Consider the following 19,571-nt stretch of genomic DNA (forward strand, 5'->3'; position numbering starts at 1 on the left):
ACATTTTATATATATATATATATATATATATATATAATTCATATAATGTACACAGTTTGACAAGCTGGGTTACTATGGCGTCTGCCTAGCAAGGATATTTACTGCTATCTACTCTGATTCAGGCATGTGAATCTATGAAAGACACCCCTAATACTGGAGAAGAACAATAGTTACTTACCTGTAATCTGTGGTTCTCCAGTATTGGTGTCTTTCATAGATTCACATGCAACCCGCCCACCTCCCCTTCAGAGGCTCTTAGCATACTTTGGTTTACTAGCACTCCGTGCGACAAAATCTGACAGCCTGAGCCTCTGGAGGGAACCTTCTGGTGGGTGCTGTCGCCTGATTGGCTGCAGTTTGGGCTACACAAAATGACAGGGATAGTCACTAATGTGGAAGTTTTTTCTTCTGTAGCTTGGCTACTTTACTTCCTGGTTTGTTTTTATTGGTATTTACTATGGTATTTATAGCATTTTATTGCTTTTTTATATACCGTGGGACTCCCACTCCGACGACGGGGAATGATTCAGGCATGTGAATCTATGAAAGACACCAATACTGGAGAACCACAGATTACAGGTAAGTAACTATTGTTCTTCTGTTGCAGTAACCCCCCACACACTTTGCACACTACTGATGCATTTTCACTTGATGTGCCCTGGTCCCTGCCAATCAGGTTCCCAGGTCTGTGTTCTTTCCCCAAAACACACCCATTTGCCATCTCTGGCCCCAGGTCAGCCCCTGGTAAATGGTCTTACAGGTACCCAGGGCACTGTGACTAGGGTAGACCTCTAGGGGCTGCAGGACTTATTGTGCCAGCCTTAGAGGCCCTTTACCTTAACACACACCCACACTGCCTTTGCAGGCTGTGTGTTTTGGTGCAGAGCAAAGTGAAGAGTCAACATGGCACACATCCATGTGTGCCATGCCTACAACCCACTGCCCTGGCATAGATCAGTTACCCCTCTAGCTGGGTGCACTATACCAGTGGTGAGGGTACAGGTGCATGAGCCCTGTACCCCTACAGTGTCTATGTCCATTCTTAGACATTGGAAGTGCAGAGTATTTGGTGCTGAGTTTGTCATTACAAACTGCACAGCACCATAATGGCTACACTGAAAACGGAGAAGTTGGAATCCAACTTCTCAGCACATTAAACCCACACTGATGCCTGTGTGGTATTTAATGAAAAATGCACACACAAGGCATCTTAGAGATGCTCCCTAATAAACTAACCTACCACTAGTGTCCAGGGTGAGAGGTTGCTCTGGGGCCTGAGACAATGCACATCCTGAGACTGGGTGCCAAGCCTCCTCCCCCAGGATGTGCAGGGTTCACAAAGGGGAAGCTTTGATGTCTTGCCGCCTTTTGTGAGATTTCCTAGGCCCCTCGCTCCTCTCAGCAACTGGTCCCCACTTTGGGCAGGAGAACCGTGGGGGGAAAAACAAAGGAGGAAGAGAGGTGTGCCCACCTCTGCCAACTCCATCCCTCGAGGGGGGGTGGGGGAATGCGAGGTGAAGCACAACTGTCGCCCCCATCTTGCAGATGGGGGGGGACTCAGCCAACCAGGAAAAGGGTCATGCCGCCCTCCCACTGGAGGGTGGCACAATCAGGGATGTACCCACCCCAGGGAAGGGACCCATCAGTCCCTGCCTTTTACCTACATGTAACGCCCCTAAATCTAGTATTTAGGGGCACCCCTGAACTTTGCTTCCTCAGACAAGAAGAAGAAAGACCGAAGAGCAGCTAACAAGAGGAAGACGCCCCCTGACTTGGCCTTAGCCCTACCAGCCTGTATCCCCGTTTGTCCTGCAGCCAGCAACCTCGAAAACCTCAGAGGACCTGCCTGCCTTCAAGAACAAAGACTTTGTCTCCTGTGAACACCAAATTTGTTTATCTGCAACCTCTGGCCGAACACCACAAATCCGTGCAACTCTGCACCGGCCGTCCACGCACCGAGTTAGAGTGAGCAAACACCATGAGGTGGTCACCCCCGGCGAACCTGATACGAGATACGGTGACTCCTGACCAGCCTTAAGTCTCCAGCCTACGCCTGCAGCCTAAATCTGGAAGGTCCCCCGAACCGCGACCAGGAACAGTTAAGAAGATACGACCCCCAAATGCACCCCTGCACTAGACGCCCCACTGCCTTGGGTTGCCAAGCTGGTGCCTAACCAACCCCTAACTTCCTGATTGACCTCTCAAAGTGGTGGTCGCACCAAGAAGACCTTTGTTCCTAAGCTTGCAGGTCCTTTTCAAACCGGAGGTTCCCCACTGCAAACAGGGCGCCTGACGTCAAAACAGCTACCTGCACCTGGCCGCCTTAGTGCCACTGAGGGTGCACCTTTGGTGCTACTTTGTTTCCCCATTTTCCCTGAGCTTAAGTCCAGGAGCTTTGCTCCCACATCCAAGTGGCCTGCTTGCCAGCACCCACCAACCAGAGGCCCCCTCTCCCCCATTGGATAACGTTGGGCCTCAGCACTTTGCAGTCGGCCGCCCTAGTGCCGCTGAGGGTGTAATTAGAGTGCATCCTTGACCCTGGGGGATCCCTGAGTCTACTCCCAGAACCTCAACTCCCACTACCAAATAGTTAACTCAAAACTGATAACACTATTTTCCTCCACAGGATAACATTGACTTTTTTTCTTGGAAAAGTTTGTAAGTGTTGAGTTTGAAAACCTAAAGACATTCTTTAAAATTGCACTGACTAACAAAAACGATTTTTCTTATCTGTTTACAGGAAATGTCCCAGAGTTGTATCGAGGTATACTACTCTGAGTAAGAGTAGTAATCTCAAAAGTAACTTACCTGTAATTTTACTGAAAAGCCCTTTCAAGTCTATGTACTGTATTTACAAAGTATTGCATTTCTCAGAAACCATACTGTTTGTCAAAACCATGTGCATATACAATTTCAATTCAAACTGTTTACAAACTGCATTACTGTAAAGTATTTATTACTTACCTATGCCAAGCTTGTGTGGTTATAGAAAATAAAATAACTAAAAAAATATTTTCATACAAAAACAATTGGTCTGAAGTTCAGTCTGAGTGTGTGAATTCATTTGTTGATTGAGGGTGTACAACACTGTCCTCTTATACTGCCTTATTACCCAACCACTCTATAGAGAGAGTGAGTTGCTATCTAACTTTACCTCTCCCTACCTTTTTCCACTGGACTCTGTGCACCCTATACCCCACTGTGGTGTAGTATGTCCAGAGCCCGCTTCTTACATCTTGTATGCCGAAAATTAGTTGCTCTTTAGTCACAGCTGTCCGCACTGTCGCCGTATATTTGGCATTGGGTGATCCACCATGAGATACATCTTCTAAGGGGGGGACTCCACTCGGGCAGACAACTTTGCATACCTGCTCAGCAGGACAGATCATCAAGGCAATGATTGAGAACTTTACCCGCAAGTCCTACTCCCTTACTTTCAGAGGTGGAGGTTTCCACAAAGAGCTCTGAACCTCAGTCAGCAACCTGGGACTGGATATCTTGGAATTTGGTTACTTAAATCTTCCACAAGAATGTATGGATATTCTACAGGAAGCACGTAGGTCTTATCCAGGTGTTTTTAGACCCTCTTAAACCTATGGTCCTAGTCATTTTTTGAGATTTGCTTAGCATACACTCCTATATCCCTACATCTTGCAGTCATGCAAAAAAGTGAACATTTTACTCTTTACAAAACACATCATTAAAACTTTTAGGGAAGGCCATAAAGTGCTTTCACATAGTTCCACCTTGTCCCTCTTTTGATTATTAACATAGTACTCACTAGGTTTCTGGGTCCCACCTCTTTCGAGCCGTTGCTTTCCATCCTTTGGTGTTCCTTTCTTGGAAAGTGACTTCCATGATAGCCATCACTTCACTAAGGCTAAGTTACAAGCCCTCACTTTGCTAGAACTTCTTCCCCAGTTTTATCGCAATAGATTTGTCCTTTGAACCGATCCGAAATTCCTTCCTAATGTGGCGTCTCTTTTCAACTTAATGAAACCATTGAGTTGCAAAGTTTGTTTACTGTCCTGTACCTATGAGGGCTGTTCACACCCTTTGATGTCGAAAGAGCCTTAATGTACTGCTTTGACCGAACTGAACCTTTTCATAAACTCGACAGCTTTTTGTGGCCTCCGATTAACCGGATAAATGCCATCCAATATCAAGTTGGCATAGCTAGATGGATAGCTAAGTGTATTGAAACAGGTTACATTCAAGCAATGGTGTATCTCCCTGCGCCCCCTCGGCCAAATTCCCCTAGGAAGATGGGAGCATCCATGGCGTTTTGTAGTGAACATTCCCATACCGGACATCTGCAAAGTAGCTACATGATCAACCGAACGTTACTGTGTGAATATTCTTGCCAGTCAACAGGCTAGAGTTGCCAAACTGTATTAAGAACTCCATTTCAGACATGTGCATCAAACACTAACTAGCCACTGCTTAAAGTATTGCTTTACAGTCTATACGGGGCATGTGTATCTACAGCCTCACATGACACTACCTGCATGTTACCCTTTAAAGGGCTGTTCTTAGCTTGTGCTGTAGTTTCACATGCACCCACCCTTTCCCTGGAGTCGGTGTCTAGATTGTGCAGATTTGTAACATTAAGCAAATGCTTTATTTTGAAAAAAACTTCAGCATAGTCCCCACTTCCTCAATACTAGTCTCTCCATACTTAAACTCAACCGTTGTGCGGAAAGCAATCTTAAGAATGCAGTCTGTGCTAATGTGCATTCGCTAATAGGGAGGAGTCGCAGAACACCTGGCGACTTGAAAGGACTTCTTTGAAGAAATTCAATTTAAAATGTCTAAGCCCAATTCTATATGGCAGGGATATGCAGAGCATGTGAAGATCTACAGTAATACAAGCTATAAACTGATACTTACAGGATTAGTAACCTAGATTTTATAATTGCTTTGCATTTTGAAAGTTGTTTGCAGGCAGAGTTATTCCAAGGAGGCACTAAAGTGTGGGCCGTTAACTTTAGTTACTGAATTTTCCATAGTGGCAGGTAGATGTTGCATGCACATTGCTGTTAAAGTTTTTTGGTTTCTAGCGTGTGTAACTGTGTCAAATGGGTTTGTGAGAGGTGCAGCAGTCATTTGTGGTCGGTAGGTGTACTGAGGGACGATGTTGATCAAGATTTTATGTTGCTGTTTTGCAGCCCCAGATTTTACTACTTTTAATGGTGGTTGTCAAGCCAAACTCTCTGTGCTCCCCAAAATTTCTGGACTGGAGCGGAGCCGAGAGAAGAACCAAGAGCCAGAAAAAGACCTTCTGCTAGTGCCTTTACCTCCAAAGGAATCTTCGTCTCAGGCAGCCGCCCCAGGCCCCCTTCCAACTCCAGTATGCACCTCATCCAGGCCTCCCACGCCAGCTCGCAGCCGGTGCCAGACTCCTCAACTGCAGACTGCAGCACGAACAACACCCCAGCCAAAAGTGCACACCCCTCAGAATCTGCCTCAACCTCAGATGCACATGAAGGTGACACCGTACAACTCTCAGCCTCTGAACACATACACTGGTGGTCTGGACCTCACCACACTCAGGTAAGATTCTAACATTTTACACACAACAGTTGCCAATCTCCCCATCGTAGTCAGATAAGTGGGAATCTGTCATAAGTGTCAACTGTCTTTGGAACATAATTATGGTGACTTCCTTCGAAAGCCACCCTCCATGGAGCATAGATTTTTCTTCCTTACTCCTGAGCTGAGCCTCTCAGTGGAATACCTGCTTGTACTGTTCTACAATGTCCTCTCAAGCATTTTTAGGCCTCTGCTCTAGACAGCGTGCATGTGGTGTCTCGAACCAAGACATGCTGTATCTACTCAGAGTTTCATCTCGCCCCTTGCACTCTTTTGATTTTAATTGGTGCTTTTGTGTGTCTTTTTACACTCCATGTCTTTTGGGTTGTGAAACTGCCAATTGTCCCGCCCTTTATATTTTTTTTTAACCATGGTGATTGGCCCTTTCACATGTTTTCTTTCTTTCTGTGTCTGTTGTTTTCGCCTGACTCTTTTGTTTGGCTTGCCACAGGATTTTGGGAGATGTGCTTCAGGTTTTGGTGAATCAACTGCATTTAAGCAGCATATGCAGGCTTTACAAAAAATGCATGCTATGAAGCCCAGACCATCTAGAAGTGTTCAACTGACGGGGTTAAGGGGGAATCTGTTTGACTGGTATGCATCAGGATTTGTAAACAATGGTCCACAAACTATTTTAAAGACTGATATCCCTGTGTAACTGACAAATGCTTGCCCTTCTTCCTACCTCCGTTATGGATTTGTGAGACAAAACAAAACCATCTGTGTACTTGAGATATGATTTATTTATGGTATCTCCAGATAATAAATTTCGGTTTATTTTTTGTGTGCTGAGGGCTATTTAAATTATCATGACCCATGTTAACTTGTTGTTCAGGATACAAAAAGCTCCTTATTTATAAGTATACGTTTTCACTTCTAAAGACTTAGTTGTTCTGAACGGGAAAGCAGGAGCTCCCAATAGAGAAGCACAATCTGTTTGCCTCCCAGGGGCCTGCTGCACCTATGGGTAAAGTGTAAAACAATAAACATTTGGCTAATGACACCGAGACTGCAGCTCAGAAGATATTCCACTAATTATCAAGGATAGGTTCAGTGCCGTCATTGATCTGTGCTATAAACAATTTGTGCATTTAACCAATCATAATTGTGTTGTGTGAAGCAGAAATAACCCATAAGATTCAAGTGCATCCCAATGCTTTATCCCCTGTGTGCCAATCACTTTAGAATATGATTTTGTTAATCATGCAAGAAAAAAGTGGTTTGGAATCTAAGGGTCTGTTCTTAAAGCTGTTGGGGACCTTAGCTGATCTTGGGGGCACCCACATCTCATTTGACTAACGCCACATAACTGACTCCTGTTTGAAATTGCCTCTGATTCAATATATTAGGAAAATGCAGAATCCTCCCATCAATCACACGGATTGCTTTTTCAAAATCTCCCACCTTTTACTTGTAAAATCTTGGCATGTATGTGTTTAGCATTGTCGACGACCTGAAAACGTTTACTCATACTTAAATTGATACAAAGCATTGGCAAAGCCAATAGGTCTTGGCTGTCCGAGAGCTATAGGTGTTGACGATGGTAAAGCATTTGTATATATCAATAAAAACAGCCCCAGAGCCGTACACAAATGCATTTACATTGCCCATGCCTATAGCTCTTGGATTGCCAAGACCTATTGGTTTTGCCAATGCTTGTTTTCATATCAGCAAGTATTGTGTTGTCCTGTTTAGTTTTTCTCAAGTCGCATTTTGCAGCCACTTACTCTTTCTTCACTTCTTCACTTCTTTGCTGTTTTTTGCATTGTCTTTAATGATGGAAAGGTTTTGCTTTGTTTCAGTTCAAACCGGAACAGCCATCCTTCAAAGCCTGTTGCTGCCAACTCGCAGATAACCCACCGTCCCTCCACACCTTCCCTACCTCTTCCTCTTAGTAATCATTCCACATCACACAGCTACTCCTCGGCTGTCAGAGCTGTGTCCCAGCACCATCACCCTGCTATGTTTACACAGTCTCCTGGGCTTCCGCCACCACCTCCACTGTTACAAGTTCCAGGACATCCTACAGCTGGTAAGTTTAGATGGTTGAAATATTTTTATTGTAATAGGAACTTTCCTGTGTTTGGGTTAGCTGAATATTATTTGAGCTCTGGACCATGCACAATGGTGATTCAATTAATATCTTGCCTTTAGACTTTTGAATTTTTTGTTGTTTAATATTATGGTTTATATGGTCTTGCATTCTGTCTTGAAAATATTTTTGTCTGCATGTATGGCATGTGTGAATCTCACTTTGAGTGATGATGCCACAATATGTTTGTTTTCAGAACATGAACTGATACGTCAAGATCTGAGTTCGGGTTTCCTAACCTCGCAGGGCGGGGCAGAAATGAATACGGCAGTCAGACCAATGGCATTCCAGTTCCACCAGCATAATCACCAGCACCAGCATACTCACCAACATACCCACCAGCACTTCACACCTTACCCGCCTTCTATCGTCCAGGCACCGGCACCTCCCATGGTGCGTACCACTCGTCAAAATGTGAGGATAAGTAGAACGCGTCCAAGCATCGCCTCTGAGCTGGTCGTACCTTTCTGCCAAGGGAAACCCCGTGCTCTGGGCAGGTACCAAGTCTATAGAGAGGGTGAGGGGGTTTAGCTAGTAATTGAAAATAAACCCTAGTAGAGGGCCGCCATACAATGTTATAGGAACTATTGAGGTGTATGGCCCTCTTGTAAGTTCTCTGCCTCCTAAAGTCTAATAGCTCTTATTGCTGTGTTAGTGATTCTTTCCCACCACTTATGTTTACTGTTTTACTACAATTCATCCTATACTTCTTCTTTGCCATATTTTTCTCTTTACTGCCCAATATCCTACCGTTCCCCACTGCCCTCTCCCCTCTTGACTTTAATGTTACCCTAATCAGTCTGTTACTTACTGTCATTTGTTTTTATATTTTCCAGTTTGATAAATATCCTGGACAAAAAGATGGTTTATATAGACAAAATGTGAGTATAATAGCATGTACTAAATATAAACAACTATTCCCCTTTCTCCTGTGCTGCCCTCAATGCCGGTTATATTTTGAAAGATAGATTCAAATTGTGTTAATCATGATATTTATGGGAATTTCTTCAATAGTCCTAAATCTAAGAGTATCCCAAACCTACGTGTGCAATCCCCAGCACTTAAGTAAATTTTTTATTAAATTAATTTAGTAAAATACCTATTGAATTGCCGCTCCCCCACAAAAAGAGTAAACCAGTCTATATAATGTTGATGCAACTACTTGCATGATTCTTGAAGCGCCGCTGTTCCAGAATGCATAGCAGATTTTGTTTTTTTCTGACAGATACTTCTAACCGAAAGGTCTTCAAACTTTTCTGCTACGAGTATTTCATTGCCTCCTCTGCCCACACCACCGGGCCATTGCCTCCTCTGCCTCACTTAGCTGTTTACCCCTTAGTGTTTAAAAACAAGAAAAAAAACGCGGAGGAGGGAGGGCTCCCACATCGTGTTTGAGCTCTGTTCCCCCTGGTCAGTAAGGGTGACATGGGCCTTGATGCTAGCAAGAAGAAATGGGCCTCCATTACCTTTTTTGTAGTAAAACAGCCTCACACTCCGGCTGCACTAATGGTAACCATGGCCATTGAAAGAAAACTTCACCCCATTCCTCAAGGCATCTGAGAAGGTGGTTTGTCTATTTGTAAATTAAACAAGAATTGGCAAAGCAGACAGTCTGTCAATGGGAGCTATTGACAGTGACTTGAACTTGTAGCCTGCTGTACAACTACGTAGCTGATATGCATGTCTGATTGAGATATATATATATATATATATATATATATATATATATATATATATATATATATATATATATATATATATTTAAGTAATATGACGCTGCCAGCAATTTTATCTTTTTAAAAAGAAAAACACAATAGTGCTATCCACATCTTTTTTTTTTTTTACTTATTTTTAGCTGTATTCTCTCCAATTTCCTCTTGCCTGTCCTCTCCCCCACACTTTCTAACAGACAGGAGAGTGGGTGAGTAGACAAGGCAATACTGAAGGAGGGAGGGTGTTAGAGAAGAATATGGGTTGGGGGACAGTGGACAGGGTATGGGCAAGCGTGTATACAACAGAGGGTGGGTGGGAGGGGATGCGGCAAGCAAAGGGACAATGGAGGGTGGGAGAGGGGCTTGAACAAGCACATTGACAAAGGAGGCTGGGAGAGGGCCTGGGATAGCATAGAGACGATAACTGATGGACAGGAGGGGCTGGAGAAATGCACAGACAACAGGGTAGGCAAAAGGGGCTATGGCAACACATGGACAATGGAGGGTGGGGAATGGGGGAGGACTTTTGAGGTGTGAGAAGTACTAGAGGGAAACACTGAAAAACACACACATTCATAGTGTGCTTAAACAAAAAGTAGCACCTGAAAAAGCGAGGACAAAGTAATGAGTCCATTCTCCAGGGGAGGGACAAACACTATAAGAGGAAGGAAAGGCTATGAAAAGTGGATGCATAAGAAGCAAGCAATGAGAGAGTGACCGTGACACCAACCAGTAATAGGCATTAGGTGGCCTCTAAGCCCATTGTAGGGTAGAGAAAGATGGTATATGGGCTGTCGTAGTAGAGCTTTACAAATTGTCTCCCATATAGTGCCCCCCTCTTGTAGGCCATCTCCTTTCTCTTTCTCCTGCGACTTTACTTTGAGGTCCCAGGGGTCTCGGTCTATTGGGGCTCTAATATCTGAATATGACTCTGCTGACATCTTTCCTGCCACATCCATGACTCAACTGAAAGGACACTTGTATGTAAACAGGGTCTAAGAGGGTGGGATTTAAGGGGACAAACATCCCCATGCTGTTTTAATTTTACAATGACCGTCCTTGGACAGTTAATGCTGACCATGAAGTGCCTCTGGTTGAATGTGAAGTGGATGTCCGGTCTCTGTGATATGAAGCAGAGAGCAGGACAGAGAAATAAAGAATAAGACCTCACAGGCACCCGCCTGCTACCAGAAAAAATTTAAAATGTGTGTAATTGGTTAATTACCAAATGTAAATGCTGCTTGGGAGCCACTACAGACTTTAATTGATAAAGTCACTTGAAGCTTTATGATAAACATTTATTCTTTCTGAGAGATAATGCAAAGGGTTTATCTGCTGAGTTCTGCAAGGGTTTGTTTTAATTAGTATTGCGAAAATACAGAAATATATACTTTAAACACTTAATTTGTGTTCAAAACACTAAATCATTTTGGGACAACCATCTACTATTGTGTGTAATGCAGGTTTAAAATAACTTGCATATTCACAGTGCCCATCACAGACTGATACCTCGTAGCACTATAAATACAAGTCACTATTCCCCACCGAACCAACCAGGATTCAATTGTTACTCTAGTCACCTACAAAGACTTCTGCTGTGATCACATTAACTGATTGAAATTGAGGTTCATAATGTAAGAGTGGATTCTCCAAAATTCAATCTTTCATATATATTCACATGCCTGAATCTTCCCTGTTCAAGTGGAAAGTCCCATGGTAGTTATAAGAATTGGTGCAAAGAAGCATTGTACAACCAAGCTTAGACAAGTGAGTATTTTAATACGAATCAACATGTCAACCATTGGGTTTGGACATTTTTTTGTGCGCTCTGTTAAAGTTAGGCCTTTATTTTGAAACAGGAGGCCTGAGGACCTGTGTAATCATGCCATGGCATCGCGCACATTAGCCAGCGCTGATACAAGATAACTCAGAAGAGCTTTTAGCTAGGTCCTTTCAAAATTACTTGCCGGTTTGTGAAGTGGGTATTACTTTAAAATGATGCCTCGCCATTTTTTTATGTGGTCACTTGGCAGACTCTTTTTGTTTTACATAAACTCCTAAAGTGGGAGCTTGCCTTTTTATATTTTTATAAAAAAGAGTACTAATAATACTGATGCCCTGAGGGCGTTCTCCCACAATGTTGCGGCCATTAAGTTTTCTTTTTTAGGTCTCGGCCTAGCGAAACTCGCCATGCAGAGGGCTTCTTGGAATCAAAAAAGGTTCCGAAGCTGTGTCTCCGCTCCGCCTGCAGTTCATTTGTGCGCGTCGTTTAGTGTCACAAATTATGCAAAAGGCAGTGCAATGATTGCACCCGAGACATTTCAATCCCTCCTGGTTGCCACCCTGTCCCCTTTTGACCAGAATTGGATCCCTTACCTGCCGCGTGACCCAGTAGTCTTAATATTAACTCGCTGCACTTTTTAGGTCGAGCTAGAGTTGCGCATGCGGTCTAGCTCGACAACTATTGTTTTCAGTTTCCTGGGAATCTGACACAGCGTTCGGCCACGTGCCTCTGCTGTCTCAGATTTGTCCTCGTGAGCGCGCTTTTGCTGCTGGCTGCTTGCTGTGTGTGCGCTGTTTACAAAACAGTGTGGGCCAGAAAGTGGCGTTATGCTAGGCAGACAGACACTCGCGTACACCCCCCCCCCCCCCCCCCCAACCAGTCATCGGGCTCTTTTAACATGCATACATATACACACGCACACATCCCCCTCACACCAGGCTCTTGTCGCGTGTCCCTCGGCAGCCAGCGGGTCATTCTGGTTAACAGGCGGGGGCCGCGGGGCTCTCCACGAGCACGGGAGCCCCGCTAGCTGAGACGGAAATCTTCCGGCGGGCACAGGAGCGCGGGGTAGGCTCCCGTCTGCTTCCTGTATTTGTCCGGCCCCGCCCCCGTCCCAACAAAGGTTGCCTGGCTTCCTGTTGAAGCCGGGCTGCGGCGGTGAGTTTGAAGGGTTCAGCGCGCAGACGGCCGATTAAAACTGACCCTCGATTACAATACACTGGTGACCCGGTGTGTGGTTTTAGCTGCTTCCTGCCCGTGCTCACGTGACTGTCCTTTCTTCACATTGTTACGCTCGTGAGGTAAAAAAAAAACATTTTAACACTCGTGAGTTAAACTCATTTGTTGAGACTCATGAGGTAAACCCATTTTTCACACTTGTGAGGTAAAATACTATTTTCCACACATGAGGTAAATAACAATTGTCCACACTTGTAAGGTAAATAAATACCAATTTTTCGCACTCGTGAGGTAAACTCTTCAATGGACACTCGTGAAGAAAAATTATGCCTAGCGCCGAAATCGCTCCCCCTCGAAAGTGAAAGCAGACTGACCAGAGTAAACTTCTAGGCGTCCGCTCCGGGGGAAGCTCGGGGAGGAAGGACGGGCGGTCTCTTCCCAGCCTCTGGACCGTTTCCTTCAAGCTTTGCCAACAAGCCGCCCACGCACGTCTTAGATGTCATTCATACTGGTGTGTCAGGAATCATGCGTAATATTCTTCCTTATTACAGATCTGTAAAAGCTGCTTATAGTCACAAGCCAGGGAGTCCGTGCGCCTAGATGCTGGGATTCACAGAGCTATAGGTTGGGCGCCATCTAACACGATGCATTCGTAATCTGAGTGTGAACCAGAATTCTTCAGAGATGTCTCTGGTCTTCAGGATTTGGTCGTAGCGGCCAACAAGGGTATCCCGGCGCTACATGTGCACGTTTTCACTGCAACTCTGCATCACACACTCCCATCTAAACAAGTACTTTATTCATGCACGATTTAAAAAAATGCACGATTGCCTGTTTTCTAAAATGATCAAATAATGGATGTTAAATAATGCATATTAAACGGAAGCCCACCACCAAAATCTAATTTTCTTATTACAGTAAAGTGGAGACATCACAATTCACCTGTAATAAGGAAATGGTGTAGCTTCTCTACTCTAATAAATTATTACAGTTTCTGACGTGACGTCACAAGCATAACATGTAACAGCTGCGTACTCAATAAAGGAAAGAAATACTCGGTATTCAGACGCATTACAGCTAAATATTCCATACTTAGTTAGTTATTCCTGGTAACACATTTATGTGTTGGAACACAGAGGGGCAGCAATAGCTCTGCATGTTACCCACACATCAGAAAGCACACACTTAACTTTGGTGTTGGCTTACATAAAGCTACTCATGAGTGTGTTGGCAAGACAATGGTTCCAGCTTACTGGTGCTTTTATTATTACACAGCAGACTCCATGTGTCCTAGATAGTATATGAAGTCAGAAGAACGCGTTCATTAAAAGAAGCCCTGGACAAATATTTTTATAGTGGGCTGGAGGACTGGTTAAGGAGGGGGGCGATGATGTACCCTATATTTTAGAAGGAAAAAAAAATACCCCAGATTTCTGTGCATTACAAATTCCATAGGTGTCGCATTTGCGAAAGTTATAACTATTGGCATTGTAATTGACAAAGCTATTAATTTAGCTATTTTCAAAACCAACACATAAATAAAATAATTGTCATTTACAAGACCAATAGCTCAAACTTTCCTAATGCGAGACCTATTGCATTGAAAATGCTTGTTTTTTTAAGCCATTGCATGCTTTTATCGCAGGCAGCTTCAACTGCACAAGTGCGGTTATGGTTGCATTTTTGCTGCGTCCACTTAAGGGACACCGTGCTCGGTTTGTGTTTGTTTTTTAAACTTTAAAACTGAGCACGGCGCCGATTCACAGACACCGTGCTCGGTTTATTTATACATTTCCTAACTTGAGCGCAGCGCCAGCTTCAAGGACACCGCGCTCGGTGTTAAAGCTAAGAAATATATGAAGAAACTGAGAGCGGTGTCTGTAAAGTGGCGCAGCGCGCGGCACCCACACTTTTTGGCTTAAGATGTTCAAAGATTAAGCGTAGGTGCCGCGATTTTAACAAAGGTAAACAAGCTTGCAGCCACCATTTGTTTATATTTGCTTACTTCTGTTTACAATCGCGGCACCCCGCTTTAGCTTTGAACATTTCAAGCTAAAGTGCAGGTGCCGCGATTGCTTCAAAAGTAAAGAAATAGAAAAACATATTTTTCCATTTCTTTACTTTTGAAGCAATGACGGCACTTATTTATTTATTCAAAGTTTTATATAGCGCGAACAAGATCCTTACAGATATCAGAGCGCTTCACAAAGACAGGGAAGGGGCAACAGAGTAAACAGAGATAATGGGAACAGTATAATAATCAGTGACAAGGTAATAACATGGGTGATAAAAACAAACATAAAACCAATCCATATATGATCAGGTAGGTAACATGGTAACATGGTAATAACATGGTAATAACATGGTAAGTAACATGGTAATAACATGGATGAAAAAACAAACATAAAACCACTCCATATATGATCAGGTAAGGGAGTATTATATAGCAGCACAGGTCATTGATCCCACTACCATGGCGTACAGGTGGATCAGTAAACCAACGTGTATCATATCTTGGTCGGTAGTAATAGAGTAGCGTAATAGTGCCCCCAACAAGTCGAGGATAGGCGGAGCAGCGATACAAGCAATGCAGAGTCTCTGACCCAACATCTGTAGCGATCAGGAAATATTGGCCAGAAGCATTGTTTTCACCTCTTTCTTGAAGAGTGCAGTGGAGGTGATTAGCCTTGTTTCAGGAGGGAGCGCATTCCAGATCCTGGGTGCCATTCCTGAGAAGGAGCGTTTGTAAGTTTTCGCTTTCCGAAATCTACGAGGTTTCAGGAGTAGATTTTTAGTACTCCTATTGGATCTCGACCCTCCTGATATAGACAGCTTTTGAGCGAGGTAGTAGGGTGCCTTGTGGTGCACGGCCGCGTGTGTCATAGTTGCAATTTTTAGGTGTATTCTGGCTTCAAAAGGCAGCCATTTTAGAGACTTTAGGTCTGGGGATATGTGCGAGTGCTTTCTTGAGCCAGTAATGAGTCTCGCGGCAGCGTTCAGGGAGGCTCTTAAGGGTGCTGTTGTGGATAGCGGGAGACCGCTGAGGGTCGCAATTCCGTAGTCTATTCGAGGGATGACTAGAGCTTGTACAGCAGTTTGGAAGTCTTTGGCAGGGAGGAAGGGTTTAATTTTCCTCAGCGTGTTAATTTGGAAATTAGCTGCTTTTGTGGCTTTGCTGACGTGTTGCTGCATGTCGAGCTTGGCGTCGAGTGTGATGCCTAGGGATTTCGCCGAGTCCACGATGGTAGGTTGGACATTGAGTGCTGTTAGGTTGTTGAGCCAGGTTTGGGTGGTGGAGATTTTCGCCGGAGGTGAGATGAGTAGGAACTCAGTTTTTAGAGCATTTAGTTTGAGGTGATTATCGGCCAGCCAGGATTGGGCGTTAATAAGCGTGGAATTCAGCTGTTTGATATCTTCCGGGGACTGTAACTTTAGGTAGAGTTGCGTGTCATCAGCGTACATATGGAATTGAACATTGGATGCTTGAAGCAAGGTGGCGAGGGGTTCCATAACGAGGTTGAACAGTGTAGGAGAGAGGGTGGATCCTTGTGGAACCCCAAGATCTGCAGGCACCGGTGTAGATAGTACATTGTCGATCTTGAACCTCTGAGACCGGTTGTGAAGGAAAGACGAAAACCATTTGAGAACAGTTCCCGATAGCCCCATCCTAGTACTTAGCAGCTCCAACAAGTTCTCATGTTTGACCGTGTCAAATGCTGACGAGAGATCAAGAAGGATGAGGAGGCAGGACTCATTACGATCCAGAATTTGGAGGGCGTCATCAATTATGTGTGTCATAGCTGTTTCCGTGCTATGTTTCGCTCTGAAACCTGATTGATGAGGGTTGAGGAGGTCAAATTTATCAATGTGTTTTGTTAGTTGGAGTTGGACACATTTCTCCAACAGTTTGGCCAGGGTGGGGATATTGGTGATGGGTCGATAATTGTTTAGGTCAGACGGATCAGCTGTAGGTTTTTTGAGTATAGGCGTGACTTGCCCCACCTTAAGGGAGTCTGGAATGTGTCCTTGTCGCAACGAGCTGTTAATGATCTTGGTCCAGAGAGGGAGGAGCAAGGGGATAAAGTCTTTTACCGCATTAGCAGGTAGAGGGTCTGTGAGGTGATTAGAGGGCTTCAAAGTGCAGAGCAGTTTGTGTATAGCTTCTTCCGAGTAGGTATCGAAGTACTGCCAAGATGCCTTGTTTTTAGGTTGAGTGTCAGCCATTCTGGTGTAGTTGGAGTATCTATTTACATCCATTATGAGGCCATTTCTTATGTTGTCAGTCTTATGTTTAAAGAAAGCAGAGAAGGCTTCACAGTGTGGAGTGTCGTTTGTTGTGCTATTTGCTTGTGTGGGTTGTGCCTTTGTTTGGGTCTTGATTAACTCGAACAGTTTTCTTGGCCTATTCTTCGCTTGGTCCAACTGGCGGCTGAAGAAGTCCGACTTTGTGCGCTTTATTTTCCTAAAGTAGGCATTTCTCTTGTTCTTGAGCTTTTTGAGATGCAGTGCTGAAGGGACCGATCTCCAGGTGAGCTCTGCCATTCGCATATTACGCCTTTCGTCATTGAGACTGTCATCATACCATGGGTTAGAGGTTTTGGTGGAGACTCTCTTCAGTTGCAGAGGGGCGACTTCATTGACTATTGTATTCATCGAGTCAAGGTAGTGGTCAGTCAGTGATTGAACATCTGAGGCACCTGAAGGGGGAAGGAGGAGGTTGCCGATGTGGGGAGGTAGGGTGGAGGGGTTAAGATTCTTCAGATCCCTTTTCAATGTTTTGGATTTGATTGGTTGAGTAGAGTTAGGTTTAACTTTTTCGTTGATAAAGAAGGTGATAATGTGGTGATCTGACCAGTCGCAGGGTAGAATCGCTTCCAATAGAATAGCGTTCTCTTTGGCAATGATGAGATCGAGTATCGCGCCTTTGTCGTGTGTTGGTTTATCGCATAATTGGGTGAGGTCAAGCGCGTTGAGGAAAGTTTTTAGACTATTCACTGCAGTGTCTTTCTGATCGTTCCAGTGGAGATTGAAGTCACCCAGGTAGACTTGAGTGGTCTGCCGACCGGCGTTGGAAGTGATCAGGTCCATGACTTGTTGGGTGAATACGAGATTGTCACCAGGCGGGTGATAAATGAGATGTAAAGTACATACTTGTTTGCCCTCACTGATGATGTCAAGGCAGAGGAGTTCACAGGAGGAAAGGGAGGGGGAGGTGACTTGAGTAACGGAGATGTTGCTCTTAACAATGCATGCGATTCCCCCGCCCGTCTTGCCAGGAGACCTGTCCAACCTAATGATGTGATAATTGGGGGGGACTAGTATGTCCATAATCGGGGTGGAGGCTTCAGTGAGCCATGTTTCCGTTAGAAAGGCTAGGTCTAGCTCCCTATTTGAGACAAGATCCGCGATGTCGGAGGAATGTCTCTGGGCTGATCTGCAGTTTAGTAGGATGCATTTGAGTTTGGGACAGAGAAGGGTGGACGAGCTTTCTAGTGTGATGGGAACTTTCCTGAGGTTGTTAGGGACGGAGCCTCTGTTGAGTGTTGGGAGCCTCAGAGCGTTTGTGGGAATTGTGGGTATGGGGATGTGGGAATTGGAAAGACCTTTTACCGGACCTGGGCCATAAGAGTGTAGGAGAGAGCAAAGGTCGAGGTCCGACAAGGGGCTGAGAACACGACGGGGGCGGTGGGAGTTATTGCGACTTGCACTTTAGATTACAATGTTGAAAGCTAAATCGCGGGTGCCGTGAATCATTTTTTTTATTTCCACAGATTCCCTAGAGTGGGTTTTCTGAGGTAATTTGTGAGGAAACTTCAAGTGATTCTTTCTATTGTCTTTTTAACTCGAACACTGTTCTGTGAAGTCAGTTTACAAAGAGAACGATAGAGCCATAAACTGGGGAAAATCAAACGTAGCACAGCACCGATCAACACTCATTCTTTATTCTGAAGTGGTTTTAACCCTATTATTTGATACAATGCTTTCTGCTTCTCCATATGCTTCAATGATGACTGTTCCGAAAAGCAGATGACGGTACCAAATGACAAACATCTAGGAAATATATATTACCGACTTTTTGGATCTGTATTTTTAATTGTGGTGTTGCTTTTCTATTGAAACGCTGCTGTTGCTGCGAAAAAGGCTAGGGCACCTTTTGATCTGACTGAACTCATTAGCCTGCTTACGCAATGATCTCAATCCCAGTCACTGGAAACAATAACATTTTAACATATATTCACAATTTTAGTGATGAGGGAAGATGGTTCTAGTTCTAGCTTGCCCCATTCATCAGTGAGTGATCTTGTGCATTATAAGCAGAGGGCAGTTCAAAAGAACGTTTATCTGCCTTAAGCGCTATCTGCAGCTGGGAATTGTCTTTAAAGTGCAAGGGATAACAACAGATGCTTTTGCTGTTCGTAAGGGCCACCATGCCTAAATAAACTAAAACAATTACATTATTTATTACATTCTTCCATTGGAGATTATTCAATAATAATGCCCCCGCCGACGGGGGCCCTTTTGCCTTTGGCCCTGTTAAGAAACCTGAAGGATTCATAATTGCAGATAATTTTATGAATTTGCACCGTTGCTGTGGAATTCTACCCGAGGCAGGCTCGAGAGACCGGGGCGAGGCGAAGGCTGGCATCATGGTCAATGGCTCCAAGTTTACTGGCCAGTCCAAAATCTGCTTATCAACTGGTATCTAGTGAAAGGGCAGAATAATTTTGGAGATAGAGCATTAAGGATGTCCTGATTGAACTAAGTGCTCCCCTTTGTTTTCGCTATTGCACGCTATTCTACATCTACAATCAATTCCCCACGGAATGACGAATTGGATTAAAGAATAAGCCATGGGAATGTGGGAATAAGCACCACCCCAATCGTTTTGGAAGGGGTCATCCATGATCCCAAGTTACCCTTCTTTCTTTTTCGTCCTGAAGAAGACTCTCATGGCTCAGGCTTAAATGACCGACAGGCCGTAAAGACGAGTCGAAACGTCGATGTATCTATTTAAAAACCTGGACCATTTTTGCTTTGGTATATTGATGTGCAGACATTTTTGACACTGAGTCATGAACACTTAATAGTAGCTTTAGAAAAGGGGTCTTACCTTGGCCAGGTTGAACAGTACGGTCAATTGATTTATCGTCTGTTTAGTCAATTATTATGAATATTTTATGTCACAATATTTCTCTGTGAATTCCTTTACTTC

At 44.2% G+C, this 19,571-nt stretch overlaps 1 protein-coding gene across 4 annotated transcripts in view; it reads left to right on the forward strand.

The window, feature by feature from the left end:
* The window catches only part of FBRS (fibrosin), a 430,176-nt gene that overhangs the window by 191,243 nt on the left and 219,362 nt on the right, over positions 1 to 19,571 (forward strand). For 2 of the 4 annotated variants that reach the window (XM_078652840.1, XM_078652842.1), the window contains 4 exons: positions 5,169 to 5,553; positions 7,395 to 7,624; positions 7,881 to 8,098; positions 8,521 to 8,565. In XM_078652840.1, the coding sequence (XP_078508966.1) occupies positions 5,169 to 5,553; positions 7,395 to 7,624; positions 7,881 to 8,098; positions 8,521 to 8,565 (878 nt within the window). The remainder of the gene's footprint in view (positions 1 to 5,168; positions 5,554 to 7,394; positions 7,625 to 7,880; positions 8,099 to 8,520; positions 8,566 to 19,571) is intronic. The other 2 variants (XM_078652841.1, XM_078652843.1) reach the window with 1 other exon arrangement.

This window comes from Lissotriton helveticus, chromosome 7, assembly GCF_964261635.1.
Source record: "Lissotriton helveticus chromosome 7, aLisHel1.1, whole genome shotgun sequence".
NCBI lineage: Eukaryota > Metazoa > Chordata > Amphibia > Caudata > Salamandridae > Lissotriton > Lissotriton helveticus.